Consider the following 18851-nt stretch of genomic DNA (forward strand, 5'->3'; position numbering starts at 1 on the left):
TACCTCCACCTCTCTCTGTCTCCATAAGTGTGCCACTGGGAGTGATGAAAGCATGCTGTAAGCTTTAAATCCTATCCACATTAAAAGCCGTAAACCACACGTAGGCCAAAGCGTCTTGAATCAATCATGAATCACGTATTCAGTTGACCATTCTAAAGACTATGTAAACTAAATATACCACGAAAATACAGCAAATAATTCAAAATATCTCAAAAGAAAAAGGTATTTCATATACATGTATTTGATTGATATGTTATATCACATTTGGATACGTTTAGCGTAAGCGAATGACACGTGGGTCTGGTATCATATCCGTATATCATACGGACATACAAGAGTAAATTATACAGGTGGGACCCGTTGTATCTTTTGGCATACTATAAATGGGCCTTCTTACCTCATGTTCTCCTTCGTCTTCCAAAACAACAACTTCAATCTGGTTTCTCTTGGTTATAACCTTTAATCCCCACCTACTAAATTTGCCCAAGTTGGAATCCATATTCATAGACATGCAAGCCAGTGAGCCTACAGACTTCCACTACTTGGTTCCTACAAACCCTAATCCTAACACACCACATTTAGCCATGAATCTAAGCAATTCACCAACCATCCCGTTTGACGTTAACACACTGACGAATCCTTTTTACCACCTTCATATGAATCCACGCGTTCAAGATTTGAATATGCAATCTATGTATTTTGGAAGCAACTCAACATCCGATGAAGCAGATGAGCAACAACTAAGTCTCATCAATGAGAGGAAGCAGAGAAGGATGATATCTAATCGAGAGTCAGCACGTAGGTCACGCATGCGGAAACAGAAGCACCTCGATGAACTTTGGTCACAGGTTATGTGGCTTCGTAATGAAAACCATCAACTTATTGACAAACTTAATAGTTTCTCTGAGACTCATGAAAAAGTTGTTCAAGAGAATACTCAACTTAAGGATGAAGTTTCTGGTTTACGTCAAATGGTTGCTGATATGCAGCTTAATGGGACCTATTCTGCTTTAAGAGATCTAGATGATATCCACTGTAACGATGCTTACCTCAGAACAGAATCTTCAAACCAGTCTGGCTCAAGCTCATCAGATTTTCTTTAAAACCAGATCGCGTCCCATGAGGCCATGATTGATTTCTTTTCCCTTTTTTAAGCTCTAAGTCGATTACTGCTTATTATGTTAACAGTAAGTGATCGGAGAGGATATAGCATATAGTAGCATCTTTATTATTCTAAGGGGTAGCTTATGATACAATATTTATTATTGAATAGATAATAATATGATTTCAATACGCATTTTGTAGAAGCTTATATGAAAACCCACATAAGATTCTAAAGCCAGGAACAGGAATCAATAATTTTTGTACTAGATGGAAATGCAGAGATATATGAGGGAAAGTACATTAATCAATAAAACACTGTGGCTCCCAAGAATCAACATATCAACACCAATAAAAAGCATGACATATTCTGGAAAGTGAAGGAATCAATGAAATTCAGTGTCTGGAATTCAGCACATCACCACAAACGATAAAGCTCGAAGGCCATACGGATGACAACTTAGCACTAAAAAGTGCGGTTGCTACCACAATGTTTTTTACGTAAAGGCAATAATAGTTGCTTACTTTTACATCTTTTTCAGTGTCAATGATATTAGCCTATTAGTTGATTATTATTTATGCAGCAAATCAATCTCCACTGGATATTATGTAAAAAATCAAATCAGATAAAATATTTGTTATTCTCGTTATCTTTAGATATTTTTTTTTTTTTTTTTTTTTTTTTTTTTTTTTTAGATTAGGGTACGTAAGTTGTTTTATAGGCTAAAAATTTATAATTTTAAACTTTTAATAAGCTTGTATGTAGAGTATATAATGAGGACTCTTGTTAAAGAGAAGACATATATACTTTTCGAGGAAAGCCTCTAATTACTTTGTCATTCAGTATTCTACTCAATCGATCATGCTTTCCATGAATTCTTATATTCCAAATAAACTATGAACATAAATTCATTGAATCTGTTTAACGAGACAAGGTTGCAGAATTTTTGTGGATTTGCTTTATGGGATGTTTGTAGTAAACTTCAAGTGAATTCTCTATAAAAAAACACAAGAAACAACCCCTTAATTAGAGCATTTTCACTTTCATGTCCTACGTTTTCATGCCACATCAACCATATATAAACCTTCATATTTTAGACCATCCACGATTTTTTTTTCTTTAGTTTTTTCATGACAAAAAACACAAAATGTAAAAAATTCAATGTATCCCCATAATAGGAAAGTTTTTTTTCAATTTGATTTTTATGTTTTGTTTTTATACTTGTAAGGTGAGGAAGTCCATCCCTCCCAAACCTACCTACAACACTCTCATATTTTTCTTTTTTCTCTCTTCCATCCATCTTGATTCAATCATTTCCAACCCATTCAATTTTTTATTTTTCATTTTGTAAACTAAATTTAACTAAAATTTAAAACCTAAAAATAAAATATAAAATTTAACACAACATTTGTTATTAAAATATAAACCAATACAAATTGGAAAAAAAAAACCGACATTAATTTAAATTCAAACACAGGAATTAAAATCCTAAAATGATTACTAGATTCCTAAAATAGTATCTAAAACTCCCAACCATATTTTTTGGTAATTTCTTGTTTCTTCTCAAGCACGATTCACAACATACTTCCAGCCAAATATTCATGCAGATTAAAAAAAAATTGCATATCTTACACCTCTATCTCCCGATTCAAGAGTTCAACTTTCTTTTGCTCGGTTTCTCGCATGATGTGCAATTTTTCATCTCGATATCTTTTCTCTCTTCCGCCGCCACTCTGCTTATAGTGTGGATGTCGAAGATTTATTTGACGATATAAACTATTTATGGTGGTTGTGGAGAAGCTTTTGGATCGTAAACACGCGTAAATGCAAATAAATAAGACCAACTCAACAATTTACAAAGCTTAATCAGAAAGTTATTATGATTAAAAGATATATTTCTCATAAAGAGGTTTTTTATTACAATCGGTTAGTGTACACATTGAAACAAACCCTAACATAACTTATATACTATATTATAAGATAAAAACAAATCCATACAAATCAGCGAACAAATTATGCATATTGATCCTTATCACTAAGACTTCTGATATGGATTTGCAGCACAAGAAAGACATTCATGCTAACATTTCAATAATTAATTATCAATTTAAGCACACGTTGAGGGATTCTGTAGTGTTAAAGTAGTTTGACACTAATCAAATTCATAGGCTCGATCTAACGATCTCTTAATTTGATGATGTCAAAACATACTCCAAAAATAACTTATCAACCCATCACATTTCCCCAAGCTCTAACGTTCTCAACTTCATCGATTATCTCAAGCTTGAACCATTTATAATCATCCTACTTCAGTTCATCCCTTCTCTTGTTAATTTCAAAAGACGAAAGATAATAAAAACCTTCAACGACTTCTTATGCTCTACACTCTTCCCTTAGATAGAATAGATGAGAAGTGGGAGCATTAGGAATATCATATGTTCTTATGAAGCATATGACTTCATTCCCATCTCTGTAGAATATTTCGTATACATGCTTACGAATCAGCATGCACTCTTCATATTCAACACCCACTAGAAGAGATGAACTTTAACCAATGATGAACTTTAACCAGCATGAGAAGAATGGGAATCAACAGGAATAAGGTTTAAATTTTGAGCCTTGTTGCTCATAGAGTCCAATATCATTCTCAGCTCTTAAGCATGAATCCCTCTGTGCTCTTTACCAATATTAGCCATCTCGATTCACTCGTTATACCCATATTTGATAAGGACTGACAAATTCCCTTTCTTAGGGTATACACCATAATCATCTCTTCTAGCGACATACACTAAAAACATTTTTTTCATCATTAAGTTTGGTGCACCCGACTTTAATAATAGGAAATATGGAATACATTCGATTAAACACATCAAAATATTTGGACAAGTCGATTTTATGGTTCACTTCTTCTAGCTTTTTCTTTTTAGCTATCAGGTAATTTTACTACTTGATTAAATTATTATGATGTTCAAGACTCCTTCTTTCATTTCCATTTTATGAACCAAACTGTCATCATGCACCTTGTACATCTGAATTTTTAGTTGGTGGTCTATCTCTTGCTCTTCATTAAGTTGGGTTTGAATTAGGGTTTTGGCTTGGTCGCGATGCAGTCTCTTGGCGTTCGCAGTGCGAGCCACGTTGTTAAGTAGCAAAAAGGTTGGTAGTTGGTTGCAACATTGGGACTAGACCCTATATAAAGGCATAAACATTTTAGGTTTTCTCTTATCTTCAGCCTCCACCTTTCAGATCGAACCTTAGCTCCCCTCCCCCTCCCCCAGTTTATGCCTCTTTGAGAATATGGTGGTGTTTGGAGAGATTAATGGAGATCAAGATTATTGTGGTGCTTGGACTAGTTCTTTCTAGCTCAAGATTCTACCTACTAGTCACCTATCTATCATTATAAGATCTTAAGTTCATTGATTTATTTAGTTTTATACTCTGATCTAGACTTGGGGAGAGATTTTGATCTCTTTTGGCCCTTTTTTTTAGTTCTTGGATTTTTGAGAACTCTTGAATCATTAAATTATTTATGGGTGAATTCTAGACTTGTTAAGGACCTTTTAGAGTGCATAAATGAGATTCTTGGTGTCCATGCAAAGGATTCAAGCAATTTTGGGATAAAAGGAATTAGGGTTTGAGATTGGGATTGTTTGGGTTATAAATCTGGATAAAATTGGAAACTTTATCCCTTAAGTCACTTGAGAGATTCAGATCTGAAGATTTAAGCCTTAACTTGAATAAATTAAGTGCTTAATGAAAAAAAAATGGTTATGCTATGGGAACCATGATACGGCCAAGGATAGGTTGCGACGCGATTTCTGAATGGGTTCATAACTATTTTGCCACTTTGTGACCACGATGCGACCAGGGTAGTAGTTACGGCACAAGGCTGTTGACCGTTGACTTTTTGACCAGTTTAACTTTTAGTTAAACTTGTTAGGTTTAGGATAAAGACTGAGGTTTGAACTATATCTGGTTAACGTGGTTTGTGCAGCTGATTATGTGTGACTTTGAGTATTTGGGATTTCATCTACTTCATTGAGGTGAGATGTCTCACTATATTACTTATGTCATAATTGGATCCCCTATGTGTCGGATGGTTGGTAATACTATGACATGTTAGTATGCTTAGCTAGACCAGTAGGGTCTTGATTATGGATTATTGTTTAATGCTTGTTGATTGGTATGTTATGTGCTTGTTGGGCTGATGAAAAGATCAAGATATACCACGAGCCAATCAGTGCTCGGTGGGTTGATGACAAGTTTCAGACATGTCGTGAGTCAAATAGTCCTAATGCTTTCTTGTATACTTATTACGGTGATGTTTGTGATATATTAACTCACTAAGCTTTATGCTTATAGTTGTTGATTAAATATTTTCATCTACTTCTTCATACGAAGGGAAGGACAAGGATTGACTATGTACACACATCGACATTATGATATGAGACTTCTTCATGATTTTGTTATTTACTCTGATTTTGCATACTTGGGTTTTGTGTGTCAAGCAATGGTCTTCTAATTTGAATGAATATTTTGGTTAAATTATTATCTTTTAAAAATGAAAATTTTGGTTTAAAAAATGGGACGCTACACATCAATTTTTTTGTTAACGATCATCAAGTGTGTTTTCCTCTTCCACGGTCATTCCCCATTCAACATTCTTTTCTTTGACTGAAGAAAAAGGCTTTTGTTTCTTTAAAGTACTAGGATAAATGAGATTCAACGAATCTTTTCTTTGACAGGAACACATACATTGGTTGAGCATCATCAGAACTAGAGATGTCTAAGTGATTCTTAGCTCTCCCTCGCGTTGTAGCTCATCCTCAGCATGTGACCCGTTAGGAGTTGGATAAACGATAGCAAGCTAAACAACATGAACCGAATCTCTTGAAAAATACTACTCTATGAACCCTTCTTCAATATCAACATTACCATATGTTGCTTCATCAGTGTTTAACTCTTCCACTTCCTCATTATCAACATTAACATGTACATGCTCTAGCTCCTCCCCCTACAAAGATTCTTCATAAGAAAATAACCCTTGATCCTTGAGACAACATGGAATGACAAAGGATGCAACAACATTGGTTGGTTGAATCATAATGGATGTCATTGGGGTTGAAGCAACTTTCACGACATTGGTAGTTGGAACATACAAGTAGAGAGTTTCCATTATTCAAGATCTGGAAATTTAGGGTTTAGAGTACGGAGAAGGAAAAGTAATGTTGAGGGTGCAAAGAGGTATTTATAGGTGAGAATTTTAAACTCATGATGATGTAGTTAGGAATTATATAGTGTCAAAACAAGAAGGCAAATATTATAGGATCCCAAGACTAGTTTTCTATTTCCTTATATATCAGAGAATGATGATTATGGACATCAAAAGCAAAGACTTGTGTGTGAAGAATCTTTGACTTGTCAAAACTAAAGATGTATGCTATAAGTTATTGATAATTGAAATGAAAATCTCTCTATATTGATATAGCTTCTGATACATGTATTTATACACAAAGAAAATACAAAGGAATACCTAATTCATAATACATAGGCACGTGAACAGTAGTGCCTTGAGACCATGACATTTATGACCCATTCTAATGACTACTTCCATATGATACATATTTTTAATTTAGTAGACGTTACTACCCCCTGGAAAGATCAAAGGGCAGGAGTTACTTGAAGCTTGGTTCGAAGCTGAGCTATGCGATCTTTACCTAGTGGTTTTGTGAATATGTCAGCGAGTTGGTCAATGGAGTGAACTTGGGAGATTTGTAATGCACCATATTCGACTTGTTCACAAACAAAATGAAAGTCTAAGATGATATGTTTCGATCGTGTGCTGATAACTGGGTTTTTACATAGGAATGCCGCACCAATATTATCATAAAGGAGAATAGGAGGCTTTGGTAAGGTGATATGAAGATCGCGCAAGAGTTGTTGAATCCAAAGTAATTCAACTGTTGTGTATGCAATGGCTCTGTATTCAACTTCAGTGTTGGATCGAGCAACCACCCTTTGTTTTCGTGAGGTCCAGCTTATCAAATTTCGTCCATGGAAGACAATAAAACCATATTGTGAGCGAATATCATCGATGTCTGATATCCATCTAGAATCTGAGCAGGCGAGTAGATAAGTGGCATGATGAGGTTTAAAGTGAAGGCAATGATGTAAGGTTCCATTAAGATAGCGTAGTATAAATTTCACACCTTGTCAATGAAGAGTGGTGGGTGCATGTATAAACTAGCACACACAGTTGACTGCAAAGGCGATATCGGGACAGGTGATGGTTGCATATTGGAGGGAACCAATAGTTCGTATGTATAATTTTGGATCAGTGAATGGCTCATCAGAAAGTACAAGGCGAGTGGATGGATCTGCTGGTGTGGTTATGGGTTTGGAGTGAAGCATGTTGCTTTTGGTGAGAAGATCTTGAATATATTTGGTTTGGGATAGGGTGAGACCAGTGGCTGTTTTTGTGATTTAGACACCCAGAAAATAGTTAAGTTGGCCTAGATCTTTGAGTGAAAAGGACTAATTCAAGGTGTTGATGATTGTGTGGATCAGATGTTGATTATTCCCAATGATTATAAAATCATCCATATAGATGAGGATGTAGATGGTGGCAATGGAAGATGTGTGCACAAACAAGGAGGTATCAAAATGACAGGCTTTGAAGCCATGTGTAACAAGGTGGTGTTTGAGTTGATTGAACCATGCTCTTGGAGCTTGTTTGAGGCCATAAAGGGCCTTGTGAAGCCTGCACACGGATGTGGGGTGAGATGAGTCTTCAAAGCCACGTGGTTGTTCCATGTAAACTACTTCAGTTAACAATCCATTTAAGAATGCATTGTTGATGTCCAATTGACGAATGTCCCAACCTCGATATAAAGCCACAGATATGACTAAACGAATGGTTGTTGGCTTGATTATTGGACTGAAAGTTTCAAATAAATCCACACCTTCTTCTTGACCAAACCCTTTTGCAACAAGACGTGCCTTGTAGTGTTCAATTGTTCCATACGAATGTCATTTTATCCTGGAAATCCACTTACAACCAACAATGTTAGCATTAGTAGGACGTGGAACTAGCGACCATGTATTATTTCTCATTAAGGCATCATATTCACACTTCATTGCATGGAACCAAAATGGGTTTTGAAGGGTTGTTGGAATATTGAAAGGTTCAGTTGTAGGAGGAGTGGAGGTGGAAGCGAGAAAGGAGCTTGGTTTGAAGGGGTTTGTATGAGCTCGAGTAACCATTAGATGGTGAGTGTTGGCAACTGGACAAAGAAAATGAGGTGCTTATTTAGCTTGAGAACTAAAAGTGGGACGTTGATGAGAAGGACATGGGGATGTTGGGGAGGGTGTAGAAGAGGTGGTAGACAATGAAGGAGAATGTACAGGTGTGGGTGGGGAAAGTGGAGGTGGTAGTGAGGTTGCATGACTAAGAAAAGTATCAGGAATGGGGTTTGTAGGGGAGAGGGAAGCAGATGAAGTAATGGGTGAATTTGGAGTGGCATATGGAAAAACATCTTCGTTGAAGATAACATGTATGGAGATATAGATACGAGAGGAGTGAATTTGAAGACAAAGATATCCTTTATGGGAGGCGTTGTAGCCAATAAAGACGCAAGGAAGAGAGCGAAAGTCCATCTTATTGTTGTTGTATGGACGGAGGAAGGGGTAACATAGACAGCCGAAGGTACGTAAAAAGGCATAATCAGGGTCCTTGTTATATAATTTTGAATAAGGAGAGGCATAGTTGAGGGTTGGTGTAATCATGCGATTATGAAGGTATGTAGCATATTTTAAGGCGTGTTCCCAATATGTATGAGAGAGGCTGGATTATGAGATAGGCTGGATTAAGCAAGAAGACAGAGTCCCTTTTCAAAGATAACACCGTTGCGACGTTCTGCATATCCGTTTTGTTCTGATGTATAAGGACACAAAAAACAATGGTGAATGCCACAAAATTGAAGATAGGTGGAGATAGAACGAAATTCTTCATCCTAATCTGATTGAAAATTTTTGATTTCACAGATAAATTGAGTTTGAATCATGGTGCAAAAATTAACAAATGTTTGTAAGACTTGTGCTTTGGTAGAGACAAAGTATATCCACACAAACTTAGTAAAATCATCCACAAATAAAAAAGTATCGATTTTCATTTATTAAAAACAGGGGAGATGGTCCCCAAACATCTGAATAAATAAATTCAAATGGTTTGTTACAAGAAACATGATCTGAATAAAAGGGAAGTTTGTGACTTTTGCCTAATTGGCATGGTTCACAAACAGATGGAAGTTTATTTGATGAAGCGGGAAGTTTGAAGGTAGAAACGAGACGTCGAAGACTGCCCTCATGTGGGTGTGCAAGCCTGTTGTGCCAACTAGCCATAGAAGTGAAAATCCCAGAGAGAGCCATGGTTGTTTTATTTGGAGAAGGTGACAATCGATAGAGACCACCTTCAACGTGGCCTTGAATAAGAGGTTTGCCCTGAAAATTCTTGACAGTACAATGGTTAGGCCAGAAATTTATATATACATTGTTATCCTATGTGAGTTGGGAAACACTTAACAGGTTTTTGGTTAATCTATGAACAATAAAGACTTTTGGTAATCGAAATGAAGATATAGAAGAAGAGCTAGAATGAGTTATAATTAAGTGGTTACCATTCTCGAATTGGAGTTTGTCGTCGCCTGTGTAAGGTTCGGTGATTTATAGCTTGCTTAGATCCAGTGAGACATGATCAGTGGCACCGGTATCAAAGTACCAGGTCGGATCCATGATTGTGGATTGACTTGGTCTAATGGTGAGATGGGCCTGTCTAGGTGGATCACGAGAAGTAGAATTGGGCCGGCATGAGGGGTAGTCGGTTTGGTTACCCCGTTGCCAATAGTTTATAGCCTTGTGGCCTAGCTTGTTGTATAGTTGACAGTGGAGGCGACGTCTGCGATTTTCAGGACCACGATAGTTGGATGAACTGCCAGATGAGTGAGTAGAGGGACGATTGGTTTTTTTGCTGTTCTGAGAGACCTGATTTACGACCGGGAATGGCGGTGTTGAGGGGGGAATCAGAGTGAAGGGTAGCTGGGTCGTAGCCTGACAAGCAAGATCGGCATCAATGTGAGCTTCTTCATGGAGGATCAAGCCAATAAGATCATCAATAGTAGCGGTTGCAGAGTGCATAAGAAACACAGAGGTGAAGGAAGTGTAAGAGGAGTCCGATCCTTGGAGAATATATGCGATTAGGTCGTCATCTGAGACATGAGTCAAATTGTCAGCGAGAGAGTCCGCAATTTGGCGTTTTCGGTCAAGATAATCTAGCATTGAAGAAGAGCCCTTTGCAAGAGTTTGTAGTTGGGCTCTGAGAGCCATCTGTTTGGCACGGGTCTGGGCTTGAAAGGTATGCTCAAGAGTAAGCCATGCTTCGTGAGAAGATGATGAGCGAACAACAGAGGCAAGACAATGCTTAATGAGAGTTAATTTCAGCCAAAGAAGGACAAACCTGTCCCTTTTCTTCCTAGTGGTGTATTCGGGGTTGAGAGTTGGAGTGGTAGGAGTGGTGGAGGGAGTAGGTTTAGTAGTTGGGGTAATAGTTTCAGCTGGTGGAGAGGGGTTGAGAACAAACGATTTTAGATCAAAACACTCCAAGGCAGAGATGAGTGTTGTGCACTAAAGGGAATAATTTTCTCTGTCTAAATTGATGCTAAGAGAAGGAATCTGAAAGTTCAGATTCGTAGAGGCAATAGTAGCTGCTGCAAGGAGTTGTTGGGTGGTGGCAAGGGTATACATGGTGGGAAAAAAATAATTGATGGACCACCTAGGCTTTGGATACCATATAATTTATTGAGAATTGAAGTGAAAATCTTCTCTATATTGATACAGCTTCTGACACAGGTATTTATACATAAAGAAAATACCATGGTTGTGAAAATCGTTCGCGGTAGCTCGGCGGTCGACTGACGTTAAACGATTAATCGGACTCGGCGGGGATTAATCGGCGATTAATCGGGGACCCTAAATTATTAAGAAATTATTTAATAAATTAATATATCCTAAAAAAATAAGTATTTAAAAATTTTAAAAGTTTAAAATTTTAGTATAATATCTTAAAATTTGAAAGCTTAAAAATTTGAAAATTAAAAATTTTGGTGTAATATTTGAAAATTAAAAAATTTGAATTTTTAAAATTTTTCCCGCCTATGACCGCCAAGGACCGCCAAGCCCGAGTTTGACCGATTTTGACTAATTTCCATCAAGCACCCTAATCGTAATCAGTTGAAGGCCGCCAAGCGATTAATCGGCCGCCAATGCCGATTTCTGCAACACTGGAAAATACAAAGGAATACCTAATTCCTAATACATAGGCACGTGAACAGTAGTGCCTTGAGACCAGAACATTTATGACTCATTCTAACGACTACTTCTACATGATACATATTTGTAATTTAGTAGACGTTATTATATGCGAGCAACATGAGATAGTATAGCAGATAGGGTTATCAGTGTGTGAAGGTCATCAATGTGAGAAATGATCAGTATAAGAACAGAATTCGTAAAGACCTTTAGTGAGATGTTGTAGTATTTTACCTCTAGTGTTAACTGAGTTTGAGTCTTCTTCCTTTAGCATGACATGTATGCTTAGTGTGAGCTTGAATCTTCAGTGTAGCACTTTTTTTTTATAAAAATAAAAAGAACAAAATACCCTTTCCTTAATAAAGTAATGGTTAATAGTGGACTATACAGTCTTTGTGATTAAGAAACAAATTTTGTTGTAAGCTTGATAAGAAGGGTGCTAAAAAGTTTCAGCATATAGATATGCAATTAGAGAACAAGATACTTTAATCAAATATGGTAGCATGCTTCTATGTTCTAAAAATATCTCCACAAGCTCATGAAGATTACACCTATGCTAGAGAACTTTTATGGACCTGACATTCTTATATGATGAAGTATAAACAATTTTATAAGTTCATGATACGAAAAGGTGGCTATATATTCCTAACAAACTGTAATGCTGATGTGAACGGTGAGTCTTATAGCTACATGCGACAACATGCTTCTGGGGACCAAAAAGTACTATACAAAAGTTACATGCTTTGGACTTGAAAAGTCTACCGTCAAATAATTAAGGTACATGATCATATTAGGGATAATATCCCAAGTTCACTAATGAGAAAAGTGATTTTCTTCTCATCCAATGGCTTTGCAAAAATATCAATGAGCTAATTTGTTGTAAGGACATACACCAACTTAATTTTTCCCTTTTAAACAATATATATGATGAAGTGATGTCTTATCTCAATGTTCTTTGTCTTATAGTGTTGACGTGAATTTTGAATGATGAGACCCCATAACAAATTTATTATAAAATAAATACAACTATTAGTTCCTAAGCTCCCAAATAACTTCCAAACCACCATGGTACTTATTAACTGCACCAAAATTAGCAATGTAAAAATATAACAAAAAAACAACACTTAAATTTTTTAGATTGGCTTTGATACGTACTTTGGCCTTTTAACACCATATAAACCAAAAAAGATCAAAGTTAACATCACATGAACTTGTCGGTTTAAGCTTTCTTACTTACCAACCAGATCCGGCCTTGCGCAAAAATCAAAGAGTAAATTACACGAATGGTTCTTATGGTTTAGGGTAATTTGCGTGTTTGATCCCTAACTTATTTTTTTAACTCGGAAGGTTCGTACTGTTTGTTTTTGTTATGCGCTTGGTCCCTTTCTTACCTAAAATGACTATTTTGCCATTGATTTTTTAATTTATTTAAATAAAACACCCCAACCCACCCCCTCACCTTACCTTACCTTACCTACCTCGTCATTTTTCCCTATTTAAACAATAATCTTTTTAGGTAAGATAAGGACCAAGCGTGTAACAAAAACAAACAATAAGGCTAAACGCGTAACAAAAACAAACAACAGGGACCTTCCGAGTTAAAAAAAAATTAAGGACCAAACGTGCAGATTACCCCAAACTATAGGGACCATTCATGTAATTTACTCAAAATCAAAATGAGACAATAACAAATTTATTGTAAAATATTATTAAGTAACTGTTAAATTTAAAACATAAATTTGGTAACAAACATCTCGTAATTTCACTAACATGATATCATGTCTTCATTCATTATTACTTTTCTAAAAAAAATAAGATAAAAATTCACCGCATTACTATTTTCTAAACATCGATTGTCTACCATTTTAGAAGAAAATTTATCTATTACACTTTTTATAATCAATATTTTCAAAAAACTCTTTCTTAATCGAAATAAAAGTTAAAGCATTTAATCTCTCTTCACGGTCGAGAGCAAACAAGATTTAAAAGCTTTAGTTTTCAAAAGATTATTTTTGTAATACAAACAGTCAAGAATATTTTGTATGCAGACAAGAAACTGGATAAGTGTTTGTCATTTTTAATAAATTTAGTAGTGTGCTTTTTGTATTATGTTCAACGGTAAATATTTTTGCAATAATTGCAGTTCGTTGAATAAATCATTAACATCGATGTCTGAGATGTAGTGAATTTGCAACATATTTTCAAGCTTTTTGCAACTTGTCTTTAACTCACCGAATTCAATTTTTCTGTAGTGAATAAGAAACCAAAAGTGTCTCATATTTTTTACATTATTCAAAGATTTTCTCCAATTAACCAATAGCTTTATGAAATATGAACACACAAAAAAAAATTATGTTCACAAAATATTGAATCCTGAAACATATTTGTATTTTTTTTTTATATAGATAATTTCATTAAATTTTTGGTAGATTTTAAAATTTATGATTAGATTTTGATTTTTTGATTTTCTTTGATTTTTTTTTTCATAATTCAAAATGACTTTAAGATTGCAACCAATGCTATAGTGTGCATATAAAAAACCGACAACCAATTTTATTTAGTGATAACTCTTAAAAATATATTTTACGAATATGTCAACACCATAACTATATATTTGTCCCAAAATTTAGAGGCCCCCAAAATCGGAGGCGTCGTACAACTGCATCTCCTGCACATCCCAGGGCCGCCACTGTTACAATTTACAAACTAAAAATCAAATGAGTTCGGGATGCTCTCTAACTAACCAAGATAATAAAGTCATGTGAACAGATTATTCTAAAGATGGCATAGACGAAAGTTGATCAGATAAGTAGCGTGAATTATCCAAAATATGACGTAGTTACCAAAGCCAATATTACAAATTATTCAATAAATTTATCACGTAACATAACTTACAATTTATTTTCATATGTTTACGACTTTCCTATAAACAACTGAAAGTTTGTTGCAAGAGTTACACTATGGATATCTCAGCATTAAGCCAAGTCCTAATCTTTGCCATTATTATCGTCACGATAGTATCGTTCATTGATGATATCAAATTTTTACCATAGCAAAAAATATAAAAACTTCTATCCATAATCAAAACGAAGATGCAAAGACTAGATTATGAAACCCTGTGTCGCCAACAACATTATTTTATAACTCACTAGTTTATAATCCGCAGGAACTATAGTTAAAAAATTGATTAAATTTTAATAGTAAAATCTCAAAATTATTAATCAGTTATTTTAAATATATTATTAATCACTAGTTTATAATCCGTAGGAACCACGGTTAAAAAATTAATTAAATTTTAATAGTAAAAACTCAAAATTATTAATCAATTATTTTAAATAAATTATTAATCAAGAGATATTTTTTAGTTAAGTAAAATTAGGAGACCTAATAAGATGAAACGTGACAAAAAAAAAAGAATAAAATTAGAAAAAAGATATATAATTAAATATACTGATATACATTTTTAAAATGTACAATGTTAATAAGCATTACATAAGAAAAATGTGCATAATCGTTTTTTAGGAAACAATAACACGGAACTACGAAGAATAAATTAGAAGACAAAAACAGAACACAACCCACCGACGCGGGATCCGGTAATTTGGACCCCATCACGTTCTACCCCCAAATTTACAACTCTCGCCCTCTACTCCTTTTTTCAGATCAGATCCCACTCATCTCATCATGCTGTTTTCACACTCTCTCAAGCACCAATAGTCCTCTTCAACCTCCTTCAACTTCAAATCCCTACACTTTGAATTGATTTCACAAGAATTCGATACAATACAGTGTTGTTTTTGGCTAGATCTTGTGCCAAATGGCGGTGGTAGCACGCAGCGGCAGAGGCGCTGGCGGATCGGCGTTTTCCTCCGCCTTACGCAGCTTTTTTTCCTACCGGATCTTTGTGTCAGCTATGTTTACTCTTCTTTTCTTCGCAACTGCCTCCGTGCTTTTCTCATCTCATCCTGCACATTTCTCCGACAACTCTGTAAGTGTTTCGATCGTCTTCAGCTTGTATTTGTTATTGTGAATATGGTTTTTTGGTTATGCTACTATTTATGCAATTTGAGGTATGTTGTGAGAGTTTCTTGTTAAGTTAACTGTGGATCCAATTAATGATGGACTTTTCAATTTGAAATTGGCGTAGTATATACTTATTTTTGGAGCTGTTGGTTGCGAATTAGTTTCAGTTACATAATCTGAGGCCTTTACTTCCATCCTACTGAACTAAATCTGGCAAATGAACTCATTTCAATAGCTTATAGTATTAGATGATAAAACTCTCTTTTGTCCTTAAGATAGTGGAAAGAGATGAGGATTTGAAGTTGTTTTGATGGTTTATATGATTTCATAACAGGAAATACAAACAACTGGAAGAGCATACATGCACAGGACATTTCTTGCTTTGAAGTCAGATCCATTGAAGACTAGATTGGACTTGATACATAAGCAAGCAAGTGACCATATTGTGCTTGTGAATGCATATGCCTCATATGCAAGAAAGCTTAAGCTAGAAATATCAAAGCAACTCAAAACTTTCGATGACATGGCACAAAACTTTTCAGATTTAGGTCTAAAACCAACCTATCGAACTGCATTATTCGAATCCGATGGAGCAGTAGATGAAGAAGTCTTGAGACAATTTGAAAAAGAAGTCAAGGACAAAATCAAGATTGCAAGGTTAATGATTGCTGAAAACAAAGAATCTTATGACAATCAACTCAAAATCCAGAAGCTAAAAGACACAATCTTTGCAGTTAATGAGCTTCTCATTAAAGCTAAAAAGAATGGAGCTTTTGCAAGCTTAATTGCTGCAAAATCAACTCCAAAAAGTCTCCATTGTCTTGCAATGAGACTCATGGGAGAAAGAATTGCAAATCCAGAAAAATACAGAGATGAAGAACCCAAATCTGAATTTGAAGACCCTTCTTTGTATCATTACGCAATCTTTTCAGATAATGTGATTGCAATTTCTGTTGTGGTGAATTCAGCTGTGAAGAATGCTGAAGAGCCATGGAAACATGTTTTCCATATTGTTACAGATAAGATGAATCTTGCAGCTATGAAAGTTTGGTTCAAAATGAGGCCAATTGAAGGTGGAGCTTTTGTTGACATTAAAGCAGTTGAAGAGTTCACTTTCTTGAATTCCTCTTATGTCCCTCTTCTAAGACAACTTGAATCTGCAAATCTACAAAAGATTTATTTAGAAAACAACACGAAATCTGAAAACACAAAGCATATTTCAATGTTGAATTATTTGAAGTTTTATTTACCAGAGATGTATCCGAAGCTTCATAGGATCTTGTTCTTGGATGATGATGTTGTGGTTCAGAAAGATTTGACTGGATTATGGAAAGTTGACTTGGAGGGGAAAGTCAATGGAGCTGTTGAGACATGTTTTGGATCTTTTCATCGATATGCTCAATATTTAAACTTTTCACATCCTTTAATTAAGGAAAAGTTTAATCCAAAAGCTTGTGCTTGGGCTTTTGGAATGAATATATTTGATCTTGATGCATGGAGACGTGAACGATTAACTGATCAGTATCATTATTGGCAGGATCTGGTACTTTTTCTTTTTTCTTTTTCTTTTTCTTTTCAAAATTAATTACATAAATAGTAACATACTTTACAATAATAATAACAATAATTGCAACTTACTTACATTTTACAAGTTTCAAGTTATGTAGTTATTATGGGTAAAAAAAATTGTTTTTTTTAACCATAAATTAAAATAGCAACTGAATTACAAATATTTTAATGATAATAGCAACATATATGATATATCCTCGAACATGTAACATGTGACTAAATTGTTATTATTTGTTATGAAATGTAAGTTTATTGCCATTACATGTTAACAATTATATACATTTTATAGAGTAAATTACTGAAATCGTCCCTATGGTTTGGTCAAAACTGCACGTTTGGTCCCTAACTTTATATATGTAAAGGATGAAAAACGCAACAAAATCAAACCACAGGGACGATCCGAGTGCAAAAAAAAAGTTAGGGACCAAACGTGCAATTTTGGCCAAACCATAGGGACGATTTCAGTAAGTTACTCCATTTTATAATAAATGTAACAGTTATATAAATTTTAATCTCATAAAAGACCTTATATAGTGTTTTTTCCGGATTAAACCTCAAATTTATTTTTTTGCTTGAAAGAGACCTTATATTTTGTCATTTTTACGATCTGGCCCTTTTAGTCATTTTTTCAAAAAAAATTTATAAAATGTGAGGGTTTTTTCGAGAAAAACTAAAAAAGTTGAGGGTTTATTTGGAAGCATGTAGAAGGTTGAGGGTTTTTTTTTCCGGAAAAAAAGACAAAGTTGAGGACTTTGCTGAAAAAATGAAAAAAATACAAGGTCTTTTTCAAGCAAAAAATAAAAATGAGGTTTAATCTGGGAAAAACACAAAATATAAGGTCTTTTATGAGATTAACCCTTATTATTAATTAAAATCGTAACTACAATGCAATTATGGGGTGAAATTAAAATACATTGCCTATATTTGTTAAAAAAACAAGTAATCTTTATGTAATTTGGAATATGATTATATCTTTATGTAATTTGTTTTTTTTTTAATTATTAGAATGAAGATGAGAGTTTATGGGATATGGGGACACTGCCACCTGGACTAATGACATTCTATTCAACAACAAGATCATTGGAAAAAACATGGCATGTTCTTGGACTAGGATACAACCCAAGTATAAGCATGGATGAAATCAATAATGCGGCTGTGATTCATTTCAATGGGAATATGAAACCATGGCTTGACATTGCTATGAATCAATTCAAGCATTTATGGACTAAATATGTCGATAATGAAATGGAATTCGTCCAAATGTGTAACTTTGGGTTATAGACACAAAACAACAAAATGACCATTTTGCCCCTGAGTGAAAACAAAGGTAACCCATCAAAACCATATTATATAAACTATCCATCGTTTTGGGTTCATCTTTTTTTACTTTTAATTAGTTGTAACATTGTGAGCCAAGCTCTCCCAAGTGTCCCATTATTTATACACATGTCATCATAGTTAAAAGTGCTAAAATTATGAAATGTGAATTGCCGTTTATTTATAAATATTGAGTGTAAGATTAATGAAGAAGTTTTGTTTCATCCATATTTTGTTATATAAACTTGGAATAATTTTGTAAAAGTATTGTTAAATTTATGTTCGTTTATGGGAAAATTAACTTCATCGAGTAAACCCTAATCAATTGATGTATTTACAAGTAATATTTCTACATTGCCAACATATATAGTTGGGTTTAATGTGATGACACAATCAGATGGGGGGCATTTTATTTTTTTTTTTAAATATTTTACAAATTTAGCTTTAATTTGTTTTATTATATATACCATGAAACATG

The 18851-nt window shown here is 34.6% G+C and overlaps 2 protein-coding genes across 2 annotated transcripts; both read left to right on the top strand.

Moving 5' to 3' along the window:
- The first annotated feature begins 425 nt into the window (after nt 1–425).
- On the top strand, nt 426–1307 carry LOC145109348 (basic leucine zipper 43-like). Its single transcript, XM_079046492.1, has one exon. The coding sequence runs from the start codon at nt 510–512 to the stop codon at nt 1101–1103; it is 594 nt and encodes a 197-aa protein (XP_078902618.1). The 5' UTR covers nt 426–509; the 3' UTR covers nt 1104–1307.
- Nucleotides 1308–15038: 13731 nt separating this feature from the next.
- LOC145109349 (putative galacturonosyltransferase 9) lies at nt 15039–18601 on the top strand. Its single transcript, XM_079046494.1, has 3 exons — nt 15039–15452; nt 15822–17030; nt 18062–18601. The coding sequence occupies exons 1-3, from the start codon at nt 15282–15284 to the stop codon at nt 18335–18337; spliced, it is 1656 nt and encodes a 551-aa protein (XP_078902620.1). The 5' UTR covers nt 15039–15281; the 3' UTR covers nt 18338–18601.
- The last annotated feature ends 250 nt before the right edge of the window (nt 18602–18851 follow it).

The sequence above is a fragment of the Lactuca virosa genome, chromosome 4 (genome assembly GCF_052849685.1).
Source record: "Lactuca virosa cultivar CGN04683 chromosome 4, Lactuca_virosa_CGN04683_v6, whole genome shotgun sequence".
Lineage (NCBI taxonomy): Eukaryota > Viridiplantae > Streptophyta > Magnoliopsida > Asterales > Asteraceae > Lactuca > Lactuca virosa.

Bases quoted from the DNA above. Each gene is read 5' to 3' on its own strand.
- LOC145109348 (XM_079046492.1), top strand. From the start codon at position 510: ATGCAAGCCAGTGAGCCTACAGACTTCCACTACTTGGTTCCTACAAAC.
- LOC145109349 (XM_079046494.1), top strand. From the start codon at position 15,282: ATGGCGGTGGTAGCACGCAGCGGCAGAGGCGCTGGCGGATCGGCGTTT. The intron at 15,453-15,821 runs GTAAGTGTTTCG...ATTTCATAACAG, and splicing joins CACATTTCTCCGACAACTCT to GAAATACAAACAACTGGAAG. The intron at 17,031-18,061 runs GTACTTTTTCTT...TTTAATTATTAG, and splicing joins ATCATTATTGGCAGGATCTG to AATGAAGATGAGAGTTTATG.